Source organism: Portunus trituberculatus, chromosome 14 (genome assembly GCF_017591435.1).
Source record: "Portunus trituberculatus isolate SZX2019 chromosome 14, ASM1759143v1, whole genome shotgun sequence".
NCBI lineage: Eukaryota > Metazoa > Arthropoda > Malacostraca > Decapoda > Portunidae > Portunus > Portunus trituberculatus.
In genome coordinates, this window is record NC_059268.1 from 4,052,182 (window position 1) to 4,073,572 (window position 21,391).

Below are 21,391 nucleotides of genomic sequence, written 5' to 3' on the forward strand. Positions count from 1 at the left end.
TTCAAAAAAAACTTTTTTTTCTTGGTCTCTGTACATTTATCATTTCTTTTTTTCACTTCGTTTCTCAATTCTTTCAATCTTTTACTCTCTAACAAATTCATGTCTCTTTTTATCCATACATCTTTGTATACATCTGAATGAGTTAGTTTTCTTGCTCTCGTTAGTAGTTCTTCCACTTCTACTTGTGATCTCAGTTTCATTTCAATACTTGTCCATCACTGTGTGTGTATATTTACCTAGTTGTATTTACCTAGTTGTAGTTTTACAGGCTTTATGCTCATGTGGCCCCGTCTCCATATCTACACTTATCCAATTTCTCTTTAAAACTATGCACACTTGTTGCTGACACCACTTCCTCACTCAAATTGTTTCAAGTCTCAAAAACATCTTTGCAGGAAACTATATTTTTTAACATCTCTCAGACATCTTCCCTTCCTCAGTTTCTTACTATGCGATCTTGTGCTTCTAATGTCATATTCTTCTCTCAGGATTAGTTTCTCATTATCCACTTGATCCATTCCGTTAATCAATTTATAAACTTGTATCAGATCCCCTCTCTCTCTTCTCTGTTTCAGAGTTGGTAGAACCATAGCTTTTAGTCTCTCCTCATATGTCATCCCTTTAAATTCTGGAACCATTCTTGTAGCCATTTTTTGTAGTTTCTCCAATTTCCTTATGTGTTTCTTTTTATGGAGGTCCACACAACTCCTGCATATTCCAATTTAGGTCTTATTTTAGTGTGTGTGTGTGTGTGTGTCTGTATTTATGTATGTATGTATGTGTGTATGTATGTATGTATCTCTCTCTCTCTCTCTCTCTCTCTCTCTCTCTCTCTCTCTCTCTCTCTCTCTCTCTCTCTCTCTCTCTCTCTCTATATATATATATATATATATATATATATATATATATATATATATATATATATACATACATATATAACTCTCTTATGGATGCTCAGAGCAACCTGAAGTTTTGGAGCTATGACAAGTTTCAAAAACACTTTGTGAAATCAGTTTGCTGAGATAAATTAAAGGATTTACAAAACTAGACACACTTCAGCTATCTTAATGAATTCAGGTATTGAATTTACAAAACAAACATTGAACTGTAAAACATACCTGAGAGAGTGAAGTGTTTCTAGTGCCATAACCATGGCATCTGTGGGTGGCGGGTCCATAAAGTCAAAACCTAAAAGATCATTTATTCCCATTGCTTTCAGCTGGAGCACTGTTGATGCTAAGTTAGTTCTTTGGATGTCTGGTACACTTGTGGGCAACATCTCATCTCTGCAAATAAATATGAAAAAAATTATCTGCAGTTGTGTCTATATCCACAAAATCTATATCTTAACTCTGCAGTCTTGTCTACAACTGTATTTTATATAAAATACTTATTTAACCCCACCTCAGCCACCATGAACCTCCAGAATTTGATATTCAATACATTACTAGACTAGATAATTATAACATTCTAGCAAAAAAGCTGATGCTTCCCTTTTGCCTGAGGCTGTTGCCTTTACTGAATCAAAATACAGTGGTACTTTGCAATAATGGACCTCACAGTTATGGATTTCGCTCAATAACAGACTAGTCAGACGCTAACCAATTTTTTTAGACTGTAACAGCAGTTTTCAAAAGAAAGAATACATAGTTTCTAAGTGGCCATGTGGACGAATACACATATGACATGATTAACAAGCCAAAATAAACAAGCTAGATACCATTGTAACTTTTGTTTGTCTACAATTTACAAAACTTGTAATAAGGTGAAGAGTGGCAACAACCTGCCTGTTGGGGTCACTAGAATTACCCTAATGGTAATTTGGAATCCTGGTCTGGTTGGACCTGTGGCCTGCCAAAGTGAAATGCTAACCATGCCTTTCTGTTTGAATGTTATCGGGCAAGTGAAGATAATGAAACTTCCACAGAGAGAGGGAGAGAGAGAGAGAGAGAGAGAGAGAGAGAGAGAGAGAGAGAGAGAGAGAGAGAGAGAGAGAGAGAGAGAGAGAGAGAGAGAGAGAGAGAGAGAGAGAGAGAGAGAGAGAGAGAGAGAGAGAGAGAGAGAGAGTGGTCTGCTGGTGTGAATTACTAGTTTTTGCTTTTGTTTTTTTTATACAATGTGGGCTTTTTACAAGAATTTATGGGCTAAAGGGGATACTTTTTTGGGGTACCTCGTATCTCAAAGCTCACCCGCTAGGAAACTGTTGCCCCACTTGAGGAAGCCCAACCTACACTCGGACAGTGGACAGAATTCGAACCCGAGACCCCTCGGACCCCAAAGCACGCATAGTTCCACTGTACCACGGCGGCCCAAAAATTATGAATTTCTGTTTGAATGTTGTTGGGCAAGTGAGGATATGTAATTTTTTTTTAACTAAACTTAAGTTCTTCACTTACCTGTTTCTGATAAAAAAAAATTAGCTGTTTTACTAATTCACTTGTTTCTTACTTCCTTCCAATGAAATAAAAAATTCTGCTATGCCTGGCAGCACAGTGCCCTGGTGCTGCTGAGGGTATCAGCTGTGCGCCACCTCAGTTAATTCTCGTGTTAAGAATCAGACTGACGGGGGGAAGGGAGGATACTTGTTTTTGTATGAAAAACAGGTAAGTGAAGAAGTTAATTTTAGTTCTAAAAATCACATTTCTATCACAGACACCCGTTTTTCATATAAAAGATTAGCAGACTCCAACACTGAGGGAGGAGGCAGTCAAAATGGTATGCTAGGCGTAGAGGGTGAAATGACTGTCCATTGTGGAGACACTAACCTTTGATTGAGACAAAGTAGAGAGGGTGCTGGAGAATGCAGCTGGGAACATGGGAGTTTTCCGTGACCTTTGTGTCTCAAAAACCAAAGAGAGTCCAAGGCAACCAATGTAGAGTGCTCTAAGGGTGCTCTTAGACCCCAGTCCTAGAGGGTGAGCCTAAGAAAGGTGATAAGACTTCGCTACCGACCCCTTATCCCAATCCAAATGTGGCAGGCTTATACTAGAGTGTCCCCATGAAAAGCAGTCTGGGTGGCCTTCCTGTGCGATGTCGACCACAACTAGTCATCATACTATGTGGCCAGCCAAAATGCCTGGGCCCAAGGTGAAGATATCTCCCTCCTATCTCACTATATCATGGAGGTAATGGTCAGCAAAGACTGAATATGTCCTCCAGTGGGCTGCTCTCAGAATAAAGGGGACAGAGCAGTTCTTCCACATAAGCATGGAGGTAGCAATGCCATGGATGTCATATGCCCAAAACTTAAACTTGAGACAGGTAGAGTCAGGGATGGCAGCATGAGCTTCTTTGATGTTATCCCAGATGGTATCATGGCCTTTGACATAGGTCTGGACAGACACTTAACAGCAAGGAACAGGTTCCTAGGTCTCATAGTTGAAGCCGTCCAATGTAAGTAATGACTTAGTGCCTAAACAGAGCATAAGAATTGCTTCTCATCCTCTGGTCCCACTAAGGATGCAAAGCTCTTAATACTAAATTCCTGCAAAGTAGTGTGGGCTTCTGTATCTATCTTGGCAATAAACTCTGGGAAATAGTAGACCAAAAGATCCTACACTTGCCAGCTAGTCCTGTGTGAGAGGGCTTGGATCTCTCCTACTTTCTGGGCTGTTGCAAGTACAAGAAGGAAGAGGGTCTTCCTGGTAAGGTCTCTCATGGACAAAAGCCTAAGAGGTTCAAAAGAAGCCCTGGTCAAGTGGCAAAGGACTAAATTCAAGTGTGGCTGGGAAGAGTTAGTCCTGATAATATGCCACAAAACCAGGTCATTGTTGAGGTCCAACCCCTTGACTGCATACACACTATTGAGCATGGCCTTGTAACCTTTGACAGAAGAGGCTGAAAGACGACAGACTTGTCGCAAATAAACCTGAAAATCAGTGACTTTCTGGACCATGAGATTGGAAATGGTGTGCCAGTTGTCTTGGCACCATCTCCTGTACCTCTTCTACTTGTGTTGATAATCTAAAGTAGTGGAGGATCTCTTAGGATAAGCTAAGAAACTTACAAACTTAGCAGAGAAGCCCCTATGTCTCAAAAATCGTTTGACAGTCTCTACCCTGTCAGCTGAAGCACGCGGAGACCGAGCTGGAACCAGTGGGAGTGAGGTTGTCTCAGAAGATCCCATCTGAGGGGAAGGCATCTGGGTGGCTCTATCAATGTCCCCAACAGGTTTGGAAACCACTCTTTCTGGGGTTAGTACAGTGCTACCGGGATGAATCTTGTGTTTCTGGATGCCCAAAGCTATTGAGCACTTTTCTGATGGGGGGAAGTGAAGGGAAGGCATACAGATCCTGGTTGTCATAGTTGTAGAGGAAGACATCTGTGGCTATGGCTGCAGGATCCTGAAAAGAGGATACAAAGTTTGGGATCCTGTAGTTGACCTGTGCAGCGAAGAGATCCATCATCAGGTAGCCCCACACCCGCCACAACTGGCAGCACGCATACATGTGTCCATTCTGTGGACATGACCTGGTGTTGTCTGCTTGGGCAGTCTGCCACTACATTGACTGAACCTCTGAGAAACTGAGTTAGTATCTGCACTGAATGGGCATCTGCCTAGTCCAGGATCTCTTGTGCCTTGTTATTGAGAAGGCTGGAGTGAGTACCCCCTTCCCTGTTCAGGAAAGCCAGAGCTGTGGTATTGTCGGAGAAAATGACAACCACCAAATCCCTCAATACCTCTGCAAGTGAAGAAACTCCAGACATATTGTCCTGAGTTCCAAAACATTGATGTGGAGGAGCCTCTTCTGGCTGTCTTAGAGGCCACACACTGACTCCTGGAGGAGGGATACATCCCACCTGTCGTTTGAGGCATTTGTGTAAAGAAAGAGGTCTGGGATGGCCAACTGGAGGGGTTGACCCTGCTCCAAGTTCTGGGTCTCTAGCCACCACTCCAGATCTCTCCAGTAGCTGGTATCCCAGCTGACAGGATGGTCATCTGCCACTTAATGTCTGTCCCACTGCTGGTTGAGTTGGATTTGTAGAAGGTACATTCTCCTCCTCGACCCCGGAACCAGATGAATGAGAGAAGACAAGTGTCAGAGAAGTCTCATCCAGTCCCTTGCAGGAGGCAACTGGTAGCTGAGGAAGGAGACAATTGTGTCTTGTAGGTTCTGTATCCTTCCGTGTCAGGAAAAACCTTCAAAAGGGTGGAGTGAATCACTATCCTAAGGAAGGTCATCTGTTATAGTGTCAGGGAGAACTTTCCCCAATTTATACAAATCCCCAAAGAAGACCAGGTTTTTTTCATTTTTTATGCAAAAGGGAGAACTGTCAAGGGCAACAAAATATTAGAAAAAAAGGCCCACTGGAACTGCAGTTTTCCTAAAAGATTTGGAAGAATTAGCCAAAGGAGACTGATTGTGGCTCTCCGAGCTTCATCTGTCAATGAAGACCGAACCAACCAATCGTCCAGGTAACGGAGGATGTGGAAGCCCTGGTGATGGAACTCTGTGGAGACAGGAGCCATGAGACGAATAATGATGGGAAAAAGGCCAAAGCAAAGCATCCAAAACTGAAGGTGGATGCTCCCACAGGTAAAGCGCAGGAAGTGCCAGCTGTCCGGGTGAATAGGGACCCGCAGGTAGGCATCTTCCAGATCCAAAGACACCATCCAGTCACCCTGACTTATTGCAGACGTGACTGTCCTTACAGTCTCCATCTACAAGTTGGTGGTGATGATGTGGGTGTTAAGTATGAAGAAATTGACGATGGGCCTGAAGCCCCTGGTAGCCTCTAGATCAGTGGTTCCCAACCTTTTAGTGATCTAGTACCACTTGGAGGTCCTGTACAGTCGCCGCGTACCACCTGGTTCCAGAGAAACTCAATTCGATCAGATATTACTTTATTTACCATAATTTTACAAGTAGAACACACAAATGAACTAAAAAAAATTCAACTCAATGCGAGGGCTGCATCTGCTTCTTCTCCACCAGCTGGTCAATGCGGGGCATGACTTTGCTCACAGCACATCGGAAATCATGCCCGGGAGCAGCAAGACGGTTCCGGCTCTTCGACTTGATGGTCATGAAGGCTGAGAACCCCCTGTTCGCACTCCCACGTCGAGGGGAAAATCAGTAGCTGGGGAACAGCGTGACGGGCTAACGTTTGGTACGAGGAGGCCATGCTTACCCAGAAGTTTAAAGGTGAGCATTCTTTGTGCTTCGTCTTTGCTGTCTCATCAGCCTGGATGTCTATGAGTTCCTCTTGTTCCCCGGTCCCGACAGGCTGATTGGCTGGATCAACGGAGAACGGATTGGCAATGTAGGCACAACATGTCACATCCGGGAAATAATGCTTCAATTCAGCCTTGAGCAGTGAGAGGTGATGGACGATTTCTTGGGCTAATTCATCACTGGGCTCGCTCTCAAGGGTAGTCAGGAGTTCGAACATTCCGTAGCGTTTGCTCTCCACGTTCTTCATCCACAGATCCAACTTCCGGGCAAATGCTTCCAGCTTCGAGATGAACTCTGTGACAGTGCAGTTGGGCCCTTGGAACGACAAGTTTAAGTGGTTGAGGGCTCCAAAAATGTCCGACAGGTAGGCCAACCTTGAGATAAACTCCTCGTCCTCCAGATCTTTCTGAAAATCATGTTCCTTTTCCGTGAAGAATACGAGGAGTTCATCCCTCAGTTCAAAGAGACGCCTCGTCGTTTTATGTTAGGGCCATAGGCAGTAAACATTTTTGTGAAGTAAAAAATAACTAAAATCGTTCATGACCCCGAAAGTGCTCGCGTACCACCTGGAAGGCCCTCGCGTACCACTAGTGGTACGCGTACCACAGGTTGGGAACCACTGCTCTAGATCCACCAACATGTGGTTGTAGAAGCCAGGGGTAGGAGGTGCACCCTCTATGGCACCTTTGTTCCTCAGTTGATGGAGCTCCAACTTAAGGGCTTGTCCTTTGAGGGATCCCAGAGTATAGCCTCTGAAGTCCCTGAAGTGGCTGGTAAGGGATGGAGGGGTAGAGAAGGGGATGCTATATCCTTCCTCATGATGTAAAGGACCCACTTCTCTGCCACCCTTCCCATCTCTGGGCCAGACAGACTGCAACTGTTCCCTGATGGGGAAGGTCATCACTTGTGAAAGGACTTGCCCCCCCCCCACCAACCTCCCAACCCACTGCTACATAAGGAAGACTCCACCCCGGAAATCCTTTGGGTGAAAAGACGGGGCCAGTCTTCGGGTGGTCAAGGTATTGGGCCTTGTGGAAGGAGCAGAAGGCGGCCACAAATCACGTTCCACCAACAATGTGCCGGGAGCAGGATATGGTTGTGCCAAGGCCGTGATCGTGGCCTCGGGAAGAGCCATATCAGTGTTGCTCTTAGAGGAATGAAGAGCCTCCTGAAGTTTGTCCTCATCAAAAAGGAGGGGGAAGAAGATAAGGGACCTCCAAAGGGTGCCCTTCTCCACCTGTGAGATGGACCTGAGGCAGTTCAGGTAGGCCTCCCTCCTCCAGGCCCACAGATTGGTGATAACATAGGTATAGTCCTTACAGGCATCATTGAAAGCCATAAAAATGGCTTTAAAGAATTGTTTCTCCAGGTCTAAGAGGGATGGGGAAGGTTGCATGCAGCAAGCAGGTGGAGGGGGCTCCAAGCACCAAAAGTAGTTGAGGGCTTCCCTAGATCTGGCAACCACTCCCTCCTCCCTCCTCCATCCTAACCACCTCAAGGTGTTCACAAGTGATGCATGGCTCTTGCACACCAGGATATAAGGCGTTGTGGAGATTAGGTTAACCAGGGCGGTTTTCACAAACACCTCCTAACCTGCCATGTTGTAGATCTTGGCAAACCTGCCTGAAAATCCCTAGTCCTGCGAAGATACTCATGGATGCCCAAACCGGACAAAGAAGGTCTACCTCATCCTCCCCAACAAAATCAAGAAGAGCAGGAATTGTGAATTCGTCAAATGAATGCTGGCCCGGACACTGAGTCTTAGCCAGGAAATCGGGGGCAAAGGAAAAGATCATGGACATCCAACCCTTGGAGTGATGCACCTCCGCTGACAGGCTGTGAAGCCCACTAACCTGACAAGCTGATGCGAGCGCTAGAAGAAACATGAGACAAAAGACCACAAAGGAGAGGAAGAGAGAAGAAAGGTTTGGATCAGTGGAAAGGTCTATGCCTGACTGACGCAGAACAGGAGCTAGGGCACAACGATAACCCCTAATTGCTAACACTGACAGGCGTTTTGACTCAAACAGTAAAATGAAAAAGTCTGCCAGCTGCACTACAGAGGCAGAGCACGGATCCAAACCCCTGGACTCACACCAACCACAAAAGACTCTCCACTTCACCTGGTAAACTGAGGCGGAGGACTGCCTCACTGGTCGAGACATGAATTTAGCAGCCTTGCACGAAAAACCTCACGCTCGGAAGAGACGCTGGAGAGTTGCCACGCGTAAAGATGGAGCTTCTCTGGAGAACCGTGGAAGAGGGGACGGTGAGGTTGTTGAAGGAGAGACTGCCACATGGGAAGAACCCAGGACTTGTCCACGAGCAGGTCCAGCAACAGGGGAAACCAGTCTCCCTGAGGCCAAAGAGGAGCCACTAGTGTCATATGCACAGCCTGCGACTCGCAAACCCTCACTAGGACACGGCAGATCAGAGCGAACGGTGGAAAGGCGTACAGATCCAGACCATCCCATGAAAAAGAGAACGTATCCTGTCGCCAGGCCTCCTGATCCGGAAGAGGAGAAACATACAGGGGCAGACGACAAGTCAGTGCTGTGGCAAACAGATCTACCAGAGGAGACCCCCACAACTGGAAGACTTTCCTGTAAACTTGCAGTGTCCTGGAATGAAAACAGGGCTCAGAGAGATGGACCGGCTCTTGCACCACCGGAGAACTATCTCTGCTAAGGCTGACAGAGGTTCGGAATGCGTGCCCAAGGACCTCCTGAGATAGGCGACCACTGTTGAGTTGTTGGACATCACAGACACCACTGATCCTGACAAGGCCTGCTGAAAACTCTGGAGAGCCCGAAAGACTGCCAAAACCTCCAGATGATTTAAGTGGAGGCCCTGCTCTTCCACAGTCCAAACTCCTGAAGCCAGAGAATCTCCCAGGTGAGCTCCACAACCGAGCTGGGAAGCATCTGAGAATAGGGTTTGTCCCGGAGGCGGCACTTTCAGAAGCTGATTTGGAACCAACCACCAAGCAAGGTCTTGCAAACACTGACGACTTGGAGCCATTCATCACCAATCAAGGTCATGAGCAGCCCGCCAATGCCTCTTTAGGCACCACTGCAGAGCCTGCATCTGCAGGAGCCCGCCTGGCACTAACCGTGCTAGGGACGCAAGATGTCCCAGCAAAGACCTCCAGAGGGACATTGGCAGAGCCTTGCTAGCAGAAACTGTTGGGCAACTGCCTGAAACTGGTTGACCCGATCTGGCGATGGGAAAACTCGGGCTCTGATAGTGTCGAGAACCATACCCAAAAACTCCTTCCTCTGGCCCAGTTGACCTGAATCCCCACCCGCGAACACAGAAGCAGAAGAGACTGGACATTGTTGAGGCATGAAGCCCAAGAAGGACCAGAAATCAGCCAATTGTCCAGATAACGCCACAAGGGTATGCCAAGGCGATGGGCCCAAGCTGACACAGGAGCCATCACCTTGGTTAAGACCTGAGGAGCCATGGCAAGGCCAAAGAACGGAGTCAGAAAATGGTAAACTCTGCCCTGCCAGACGAACTGCATGTACCTGCGTGACCGAGGGCGGACAGGAATCTGATAGTAAGCGTCCCGCAGGTCCAAGGACACCATCTCAGCCATTGACTCCAGCACTGATGAAACTGTCTCCATGCAGAAGTGGAAACCACTGGAAAACAATTTAAGACTGAAAGGTTGCAAATCGGCCTCCAACCCCCTGTGGACTTGGGCACAAGGAAGATGCGAGAATAGAAGCTGGCCTGAGGGTCTACCACCAGTTCTATAGCTCCCTTTAGCAGCATCTTGGAAACAGTGGCCTCCAGAGCTGAATGACAGTCCGAGCCCTCCCTGTACCTCCAGAGCCAGAGGAGAACGAGGCAGCACCAAGACCGAGAAGTCCCAGAGGTGTGCTTGACCCCAGTCTGAAGAGTGGAGGCAAGAGAAGAGGGCATGGGGAGACCCAAGGACTCTCTCACTGAGGTAATAAGCTCACGAAAGGAGGACGCACCCTCCTCATCTGGAGAGCCAGCCTCCCCTGAAGGAATGTCATCAAAAACCTGATCAACCTCTTCAGAAAACGAAGGCCAGCCCATGGCAGCAGCCTGACTAACTACTGCGCTACCAGGGTCCGCGCCCACATCAAATGGCCGGGGTGGGACCTGCGAGGGCATTGACCCATGCAGCAAATCAGCATAAGGCAGGCCCATGGAAGACACGGCCGCCGAGCCAGCAAAATTGCCATCACCCGGCAACCCACCAGGGAGTGGTGCTGCATGAAGTCCCGTGTCTCTGTCACCAACAAGGCCCATGGAGGAGACTGGCCCGGCAGGAGCTGGCACCCCACAAACCCTGAGGCCTTACCAGAGAGAGGAACAGCGCGTAGACTCAATCCACCGACCCCAAGACGGCCACGGAAGAAACAGGATCCGCGGGAGCCTGCAAACCACTCAATCCCGGAGCCACACTGGGGAGCGGGGCTGCACGCAAGCTCATTCCACCAAGACCTGAAAACTCCCTGGAAGCACCTGACACAGCGGGGCCGCACGCACACTTACTCCCCCGACCGCCAACTCCGGGGCAGAGCTTGAAACAGAGGGAGCCCGCCCCCCATTCACTCCCGGAGCCAAACCAGAGAGAGGGGACACACTGAGACTTGCTCCACTACTACCAGCAGCTGCCACCGAAGGGTCTGAGCCAGGGGGAGACCTGGGCCCTGCTACACCCGGCACCAACCTCAGGGGCGGATGCACACTTGCTCTGCCATCTGCAAAACCTGAAAACGCAGAACCGGAGGCAAGGAGCAACAAAACTGCAGACAACTGGCCAATAGAAGCCTTCATAGCAGCCAGATCAGCTTCAACAGCGACAAACCTGCTGGCCCATGGGGCCTCAGAAGCCGGCTCCTGCTGGTGAGAACACTTCTCCCTGGAACCGCCAGAAGACTTGGCCTGTTTCTTCTTCTTAGCAGAACGCTTCTCAGCATCCTTCACATACGCTTGGAACTGGAGAAGGGAGAGGTGGGAACACTCACTACACTGGTCTTCGGCTGAACACATGGCGGGCCGACAAGACACACAGTGGGAATGCGGTTCTAAAGCCTTGCCCGGCAACCACCTCTTGCATCCAACACAACTCTGAGCGGCCATGGCAACTCAGGGAGAAGTAGAAATGGAAGCAGCAAATAAGCGGCCACAAAAGAAAGGCAGGAAGAAGTGAGAAGAGGCATAGGTGAACACCGTGCTGAGCACAGAAAGGATCTGCGGTATGGTTGGTCAGCTGGGCTGGTGGTTCCCAGTGCGCATGCGCACGGAGGTGATGTGGAACTTCTATAGGCACGATCTCTATATATAGATGTGCAGATTGATTTTCAGTGCTGAGTGTGTGGAATAATGGCATATAGGCATATGTAATTACATATGGGTTATTAGTAAATATAACAACAACTAGCTTTCAACTTTCCTATCCCCTATGACCTAGAACAACAGGTGCAACACCCTACTTGTATTCCTGACTGTCTTGGAGACAAACACAACATTCTTGATCTCTTCCTCATCTCTAATCTTTCTGTTTATGCTGCCACCCTATCATCTCCATTGGGCTCCTTCAAGTACAATCTCATTTCTGTATTTTGTCCTGTTTCTCCAATCCCTCTTCAGGATTCCCCAAAGTGGAGGTGCCTCTGGCATTTTGCCTATGCCAGTTGGGGAGATCTGAGGAAGTATTATGCTGATTATCCCTGGAATGATTAATGTTTCCATGTCAGAGATCCATCGCTTTGTGCTCAACACATAACAGAGGTGATAATGTCTGGCATGGAGGTGTACATTCCTCATTCTTTTTCTCAACCTAAACCTTCTAAACCTTGGTTTAACACAGCCTGTTCTCATGCTATACATGATAGAGAGGTTGCCCACAAAAGGTACTTGAGCCTTCCATCTCCTGAAACTCATGCACTTTATATTTCTGACCAGAATCATGCCAAGTCTGTTCTTCAACTTGTCAAACACTCCTTCACAAATAGAAAATGTCAAAATCTTTCAAACTCAAACTCTCCTCAAAACTTCTGGCATCTAACCAAAAACATCTCCAATAACTTCACTTCTTCATCTTTACCTCCTTTATTTCATCCTGGCTTCTGTCAAGGTTGCTCTACAAGTGATCTTCTAGCTTTCCTTAATGAGTCTTGGTGATCCTCTTTCAGAGATTTCAGTGAAACTTTTGCTGTTGTAGTAGACATATGAAAAGCTTTTAATAGTCTGGCATAAAGCTTTGAATTCAATACTGCCCTCCTATGGTTTCTAACCTTCTCTCTGCAACTTTATATCAAGTTTCCTTTCCAACCGTTCTATTGATGCTGTAGTACACGGTCACTGTTGTTCTGTCCTGTCATCCACTCTTTCTATTATTCATTAATTATCTTCTTAACCAAACTTCTTGCCCTATTCACTCCTACGCTGATGATACCACCCTACATTTTTCCATGTCCTTTCAGAGACAACCAACCCTTCAGGAAGTCAACAGAACATGCAAGGATACCACAAAATGCCTGACTCCTGATCTTTCTAAGATTTCCAATTGGGGCAGAGAAAATCTCAAAAACTCAATTCCTCCATCTATCAACTTCACACAACATTCCAGACAACTATCCCCTCTTCTTCAGTGACACTTAAATGTCTCCCTCTTCCACACTGAACATCCTCAGTCTATCCTTTACTCATAATCTTAACTGGAAACTTCACATCTTATCTCTTGCTAAAACAGTTTCTATAAAGTTAGGTGTTCTGAGGTGTCTCCCAGTTTTTCTCACCCCTCCAACTGCTAACTCTGTACAAGGGCCTTATCCATCCCTGTATGGAGTACTCTTCGCATGTTTGGGGGTTCCCACTCACACAGCTTTATTAGATAGGATAGAATCAAAAGCTTTTCATCTCATGAACTCCCCTCCTCTGACTGACTGAATTTAATTTCTTTCTCACTGCCAAAATGTTCCATCTCTTCCTATCTTTTATCCCTATTTTCATGCTAACTGTTCTACTGATCTTGCTAACTTCATGATTCCACTCCTCCCGTGGCCTTGCTGCACAACGCTTTCTTCTTTCTCTCATCCCTATTCTGTCTAACTCTCTAATCATCTAATGCAAGAGTTAACCAGTACTCTCAATCATTCATACCTCTCATTGGTAACCTCTGGAACTCCCTACCTGCTTCTGTATTTCCACCTTCCTACAACTTGTCTTCTTTTAAGAGGGAGGTATCAAGACATTTGCTCCCTAATTTTGGTAAATGCTTTTCTTTCTTCTAGAGAACCAGCACCTAAGTGGGCCTTTTATATATATATATATATATATATATATATATATATATATATATATATATATATATATTTTTTTTTTTTTTTTTTTTTTTTGCCCTTGGCTGGCCCTCTCTCCTACATAAAAAAAAAACTTTTATTTCAACATTGAGTGTAGAATAAGAGAGATTAAATTATCAAGATGATTTTGTGTGCTATTAAAAGAGAATAAACTACCGAAAAAGGGAAAGAGGGTGTTTAAGGGTCTCATAGACAAACCACTCTCAGTAACAAACAATTCACAGTAACAGACAACCCTTCACCCTTGAAGTGTCCATTATCGCAAGGCACCACTAAGTAACAAGCCCCTTATAAACAAATCATGTCACCTGTAAGCCCTCTCAGTGTAGAGCCGATACGTCTTGCCTGGCCCAGTACGTCCAGCACGACCTGCTCGCTGCTTGGCTCCTGCCTGAGATACTGGTGTCACCATCAGTGAATCCATTCCCGTCTTTGGATTGTAAACTTTCTGCTTCACAAATCCTGCAAATAGTTTTTTCTAAGAAATGTTGTCATGAAGATGAACAAGCATATTTAGGCAACTTGCCTTATCAAAAAAGGGATGATGATCATGAATTTTCAGACATGTGAACACAAACAAAATATCTTTAAAGTATTATGTACATATAAATACACAATGCAGTGGTTCACAGTGTCAATGCCATTTGGTAGCACACTTATAGTTATGGTCATGCACAAGTATTGCAGAATAAGAAAATATTTTGTTCTCTATGTTGTGCCCAGTATCTTGGAAGCAAAATCTTTTCAAATACTTAATCTACCTGCTCACTGTATACAAGGAATTTCAAGGTAGTGTACAGCACCTTTGGTAAAGATGGATTTCTCCACACAAAATCAGTTCTTACTTACTACTGCTATTTAATTTACGTTTCTTTAATCATAAAAATAATAACAAAGATTAGTAATTATGAGTAAATAATGCTCTTCTTTGAGGCTGTAAAGTGTTATTATAAACTGTTGCCAGAAGCAGTATGGTTAGTTTTCCTATATATAAACAAAGCATTGGCTTCTGCAGCCTGTCTTTTTCCCTTGGCTTCTCACACACTCCTGGTTCTGGCATACAGGCAACCCCCACTTAATGAAGGGGTTACATTCCTAAAAACCCTTTGTTAAGCGAACCAATTCTAACAAGTTTAATCCCTGACTTGAACTTCCAGTGAGAGTAAACAAAGCGAGAGTGCATCATAGTACAGTGAAAGGTTCAATGAAAGTAAAAATATGAAGTTAAACATTTAGGTAGTTTAATTTAAGTTATTATAATGTACACTAATGTATGTATGTACGTAACTTTATAATGTTGATGATCTTAAATTTATGAAAGTAGGGAGAGTGAAACAGGAAAGACACTAACCAGCAACCTGTGGAATGTAAACAAAGGGCGCATCATTGTATCACATACAAAACTCATGTACCACATTTCCACAAGGCTTTCCATTTTATCCATTCTAGAGTCACAAGTTCAGGAGGTTCTTTTAGCTTGCAAGGAAGATACGGTCTCACCAGCCTTCTTAATAGAGTCTGCTGACTTGAAAATAGTAAAGACAGTAGATGGAGTCAAGATGGTGGCGAGCAATGCTATTAGTTTTCTCGCCTCTCATGTCTGTGAATAATATCCAGCTTCACTTGGAGAGTAAGAGACTTCCTGGTCTTCTTAGCAATGCTAGGCGACATTGCAGGGTGTTTTGGTAGTAAGTTGAGCGAGGGAAGACGAGCTACTGCGCTACTGCTAACGTTGTTATTATTTTGAACAGGAGAAGTGAGTGGTGCGCGTGTTGTCCACGAGAGGCGCTGGTGTATTCAAAAACCTGTTGGCTTGCGTGATACGGTGGGGCTTTCAAACTTGGAAAAAATTACCAGGATAAAACTTCGTTAAAGCGAGTTTGGTGTTCGGTGTTCGTTAAACGAGCAGATGGTAGTAAAAAGAAACCTTCATTGTAGCGGAATTTCTTTGTGTGAACCTTCCTTAAGCGAGGGTTGCCTGTACTTCTGGCAAAAAAATACAAAGACTGAATGATGATACTTAAAAACTAAAATCTCATGGCTGCATGATAAAAAGAATTTACCCCTAATATTCTATTCCATAGCATTTCCTTTCTATATATAAAGGAATTACTTATATACAAGTCTCCCTGATAAGTTCTAACCAATAATGTTGACTGTGTGTTCCTACATAGATTACTGAATTATAATTTTTTTCTGAAATTCTTTAGTTTTGCTACCTGAGTTTCATGATCCCCAAGTCTAGGGCTTAGTCCTATCTTACAAACCTGAGTTTAGCATACTACTGTCACGAGCTTTGCACTGCTTTGACTTACACAGGGACTGGTGACTAAGTGGTCCATTTTGTTTCACTTTCTCTTTTGTCATTGGCCAGTTTTCCCCTCTTATATATACACCTAATCCTCCATTATTGCGCCCTTCCATTATCACCTTTAGGTGTTATCACGCACTTATAAAAATCTGCAAAATTCAGTTTTAGCGCATCTGGAAAGTCGTTATCACTCACCTGTAGTAGTAGTAGTAGTAAAAGTAGTAATACTACCCATATCCCAACCACACACTGTCGAATGTTTAGATGGGGGGAGAAGGAGAAGGAAGAGGTGGAGGGAGAGAAAGATGATGATCATGAGGAGGAGGAGGAGCCAGCAGCCAATCATCGCTGTGTATTCACATCACGTGATTTGAATAAGGGAGCTGATTGGTTCCAGTCACTCTGCTCACCACCACCACTGCCACCACCACAACCACCCCTCAGTCTTGCATATGGTATTCTGTTGTTCAGAGCTGTTTTTTTAGGAAAATTATTGGGTTGAGGCACCAATTTATTTATTTCCTATTTATTCTTCACTTCCGTTATTGCATCTTCCACTATCGCGCATATTTTTAGGCACCAATTTTGCGTGATAACAGGGTTAAGTGCATATAAAAAAAAAAAAAAAAAAAAAAAAAAGTATTGGTCATGTTTACCTACTGATGGTGTCACATGTACTGCCTCAAGACTTCAATGAGATCTTGCATATTTGTAGCACTGACAATATCATACCCACTGATGGGTAATGTTTTGACCATCTGAAGCAGTGAGTCAATAGGTGCCTCTCACTCTCTTGTGTGCTGCACTGAGGTCACCATTAATTGTTTCTGCCTCAGCCCATGAGAAAGCCTTTCTCCACTCATGCTTTACAGTAACAATATTGACAAAGTACCAAAATTCCACTGTAAGTCCATAGCTTTATTGATGTTGAAATTACAAAAAAAAATTCTGTGCTGTCATAATTTACTTAGGTCTGGCTTGTAATGGCAATGCTGCTTGGGATGTCTGAGCTGTAAATTTCTTACCTAACTCCTCTGACTATAAGATATTCTTTGACTACTTAACTTCCAAAGTGGAGCACGTTCTGTATCTCTATTTTTGTGGAAATCTTCATTCTTGGAAATTTCAATGTTCCCCACAAGCTTTTGCTTTCTTCTCACTTTGCTGACCATTCTGGCAAGCTGGCCTTCAACTTTGCTATCCTCCATGACCTAAAGCTGTCTTGGAGACAAGCCCATCATTCTTGACCTATTCCTAACCTCTAAGCCTTTTGGTTATGCCATTATCCAATCTTCTCTGTTAGGCTCCTCTGATCACAATCTCATATCTGTATCTATGAGTAGTTCCCGAATCCCTCCTCAGGATCCCCAAAATTAAGGTGCCACTGACATTTTTCCTCTGCTGGTTTGGGGATCTGAGAAGATATTTTTCTGATTTTCCTTAGAATGACTACTGCTTTCATGACACGGATGTATCTTTGGGTTGTGAACACATAATATAAGTGATAGTGTTTGGTACGGAGGTGTACATTCCTTACTCTTTCTCATGACCTAAACCTTTCAAACCTTGGGTTAATACAGCTTGATAAAGAGGTGACCCATAAAGATTACTTGAGTCTTCCATCATCTGAATCTCATGCACTTAATATTTCTGCTTGGTATCATGCCAAGTCTATTCTCCAACTTGCAAAGAAAATCCTTCATTAATAGTGTCAAAATCTTTTTAAGATCCTACTTCTGGAATCTAGACAAAAACATCTCTAATAACTTGCTTCTTCATCTTTCCCTCCTTTATTTCATCCTGATGGCACCATTGTCATCTCTTCTGTTTATAAAACTAAACTTTTCTTTCAAACCTTGGCTGAAAACTCAATCTTGTATGATTCAGGGTTTGTTCCTCCCTCTCCTCCCACCCCTGATATCATAACCCTGCTATAGTGCACTGCAGAATACTCTGTAACCTTCTGGAAGCTTCCAGAGCACATTTTGGAATGCAAGCTATTACTAAGAGGGACAGCAATTGAAAAAAATCACATCACCATGCTCCTTGTTTGTTATAATGTAAGGAGATAAAAATAACAGTGATTGAGATTTGTGTAACTTTATCAAGATATCTGAATCATTGGTTCTTGACAATGCAATTGAGATGTGAAACATTGAGATGAGACTGAAAGAGGTTTGAGACTTTATTATATGCCTCATTTTCAGCAAAAAGAGCTTCTATAAAGTTTGGCATTCTGAGTTGTCTCTATCAGTTTTCCTCATCCTATCAACTATTAACTCTATACGGGGGCTTTATCTACCCATGCATGGAATATGCTTTACATATACTATGCGGGTATTATACTCATATTATTACTTTTAGATAGGATGGAATAAAAAGCTTTTTATCTTATCAACCCTTCTCTGACTGATTGTCTTCAGCATCTTTCTTACCAATGCATCTCTTGCTATCTTGTATTGTCATTTTAATGCCAACTGTTCTTCTAATCTTACTAACAGCATGTCTCTCCTCCTACCAAATCCTGGCTGCACTTTTTTCTTTCTCTTACCTTTATCCTGTACAGCTCTCTAATACAAGAGTTGATTAGTACTCTCAGTTATTAATCTTCCTCTAGTAAACTCTGTATTTTGACCCTCCTATGATCATAACTCATTTAGCCTCTTCGCTCTGGGCAACAGAAAATGGTTCCTGGTGCTGTAGCTCTCTCTCTCTCTCTCTCTCTCTCTCTCTCTCTCTCTCTCTCTCTCTCTCTCTCTCTTCTATTCTCTATGGAAATAATGATGATGGTAAGTGATTTTTCATAATAGATATGTACAAATGAGAAAATGTTTTTCATTATGCTACACTAATCCTTTGGGACCATAAAAAAGTAAATAAAATAGAACTATTTCTAGCAGGGCATATCAGTACTTATTCTGGTATACAGAATCATACAGCTTAGTAATAATGATGAAAGTCAAGTAAGCCATCATATCATAAACATCATACATTCTGAAAGGTCTCATACATTATCCTGGAAAAAAAATAACACCATCTTAGCAGAAAGCAGCCATGATGCATTATGCATGTCACTGGATGTGTCATGAGTGCTCCAATGAAGCAAAATATGTGTCATAGGGGTTAAGAGAGAGATTTCAAGACATATATACCTAACCCTCCATTATCGCGTGAAATTGGTGCCTAAAAAACCGGGCAATAGTGGAAAACACGATAACAGAAGTGAAGAATAAATAGGAAATAAATAAATTGATGCCTCAACCCAAAAATTTTCTTAAAAAATTTTTTTGTTACTCTAAATTTACTACCATTAATACTGGAGTAGCTTATTAACATTTGACAATCTGAAATGAATGAAAACCAGCTCTGAACAACAGAATACGTGTGAGGCTGAGGGATGGTGGTGGTGGTGGTGGTGGTGGTGGTGGTGGTGGTGGCGGTGGTAGTGAGCAGAGTGACTGGAACCAATCAGCTCCCTTATTCAAATCAAGTGATGTGAATACACAGCGATGATTGGCTGCTGGCTCCTCCTCCTCCTCATGATCATCATCTTTCTCTCCCTCCACCTCTTCCTCCTCCACCTCCCCCTATCTAAACATTCGTCAGTGTGTGGTTGGGATATGGGTAATACTACTGCTTCTACTTCTACTACTACTACTACTACTACTACTACTACTACTACTACTACTACTGGTGTGCAGTAACGACTTTCAAGATGCACTAAAACTGAATTTTGCAGATTTTCATAAGTGTGCGATAACGCCTAAGCGATAATGGAAGGACGTGATAGTGGAGGTTTAGGTGTATCCCTTATTCTTTTGATCTCACTGAGTTTTTTTTTCTTTTTTGTTAATTGCAATTTTTGGCCAATTTTCCTCTCATTAAAAACAATAATAATAAATAGGATGCCTGCAATTTTATCTTTTTTAAGACAACTTATCCTGTATACAAGTCATGGATCCTAGTGTCATATCCAGCTGGTCTGGGTATTAACTACAATAAAAAAAATCAGTCATCATCTGCCAAGCATACAAAAAATTAAAGTCTTAGTCTAATATTCTTTCTAATATTCATACAGTAAGAACATGAAGCATTAAATGTATATCACTATGGACTGTAACACATTTCTCTTTTGAAACAAAGTTGATAGGAGTGTGGTGCATGGCCAGAGTTTTTGTGGTGATTGCTGGTTGTGTTGTTTTGTGCTGGAAAAGACAGTTCCACAGGCCAAGCAGATATATGGGGATGAAAGTTTCTTTATCTATTTTTCATTCCAATAATTTCTTGGTAAATGCTTGGTAATTCAAACTGAACCATACCTTAAGAAACACCTCTGACTTAGTAAAAATATGGCAATTTTCTTACTTTCATATATTGTATAACAAAACACCAATATAAACACTAAAGTTATCCTATATAATAGTATATTTTCCAAACAAAAAATTACAAAAAAGCTGGCTTTATCTGGCATTCACAGCCCCAATTAGAGCAGACAAATCTACACAAAAAAGATGAACAACATACCTGGATCCACAACATAATAGATGCCATCAATGGTTAGGGATGTCTCAGCAATGTTTGTAGCAATCACTACCTTCCTGGATCCTGGAGGTGCAGGCTCAAAGATCCTTGTTTGCATCTCTGAAGGGAGGGCTGAATAGACAGGCAAGATTATAAGCTCAGGCACATCACTTCCAAGTGCTTTCATTCGTTCATACAACAGCTCACAAGCAGTGTCAATCTCCTCTTGGCCAGTGAGAAAAACTAGAATATCTCCGGGTGGTTCAGACAGGTGAATCTGCATGACAGTGATGAGGGCTGCATCTAGATAATCTGTTTCTGGCTCTCGTGTGTAGAGGATCTCAACAGGAAATGTTCGCCCAGGTATAGTGAAGATTGGGGCCTGGTTGAAGTATTCGGAAAACTTTACAGCATCCAAAGTAGCAGAAGTAACAATCAGTTTTAGTTCTGGCCTCTTAGCTACTGCCTGTTTCAAAAGGCCAAACAATACATCAGTATGAATAGTCCTTTCATGAGCTTCATCCAACATGATGCAAGCATAGCTTGACATGTCTGGATCAATGAGACACTCTCTCAACAACATACCATCTGTCATATATTTTATTACTGTCTCTGAGCTGGTGCAGTCCTCAAAACGGATAGTGTAGCCAACTTCTTGACCAAGTCGACAACCAAATTCTTCTGAGACTCTTTTTGCCACTGACATGGCAGCCACTCGCCTTGGCTGAGTACAACCTATTTTGCCCTTGGCAGTAAATCCTGCTTCAGCCAAATATTGGGTAATCTGAGTGGTTTTCCCTGAGCCTGTTTCTCCAACAACAATGAGAATCTGATTACCGTCTATGGCTTTGATCAGTTCATCTCTTAGTTTATAAATGGGTAGGCTTTGCCGCTGCTCCAATATTGTCATGTTTGTTTTTTTTCCATATGATCCTCTGGTTCCACCTGAAAATCAAGAACATGATAATTAATGAAAAATACCTGATGAAATTATCTTAATGCAATCAGTGAAAAATACTGTTCTTAGAACAACA

The 21,391-nt window shown here is 43.6% G+C and overlaps 1 protein-coding gene across 1 annotated transcript in view; it reads right to left on the reverse strand.

Annotated features, from left to right (window-relative positions):
- Window positions 1-21,391, reverse strand: part of LOC123503532 (ATP-dependent RNA helicase DHX8-like) — a 258,222-nt gene that overhangs the window by 45,983 nt on the left and 190,848 nt on the right. Inside the window, exons 7-9 of the mRNA XM_045253371.1 lie at window positions 20,361-21,302; window positions 13,834-13,987; window positions 1,119-1,286 (exon numbers count right to left, since the gene is read on the reverse strand). Coding sequence (XP_045109306.1) covers window positions 1,119-1,286; window positions 13,834-13,987; window positions 20,361-21,302 — 1,264 coding nt within the window. The remainder of the gene's footprint in view (window positions 1-1,118; window positions 1,287-13,833; window positions 13,988-20,360; window positions 21,303-21,391) is intronic.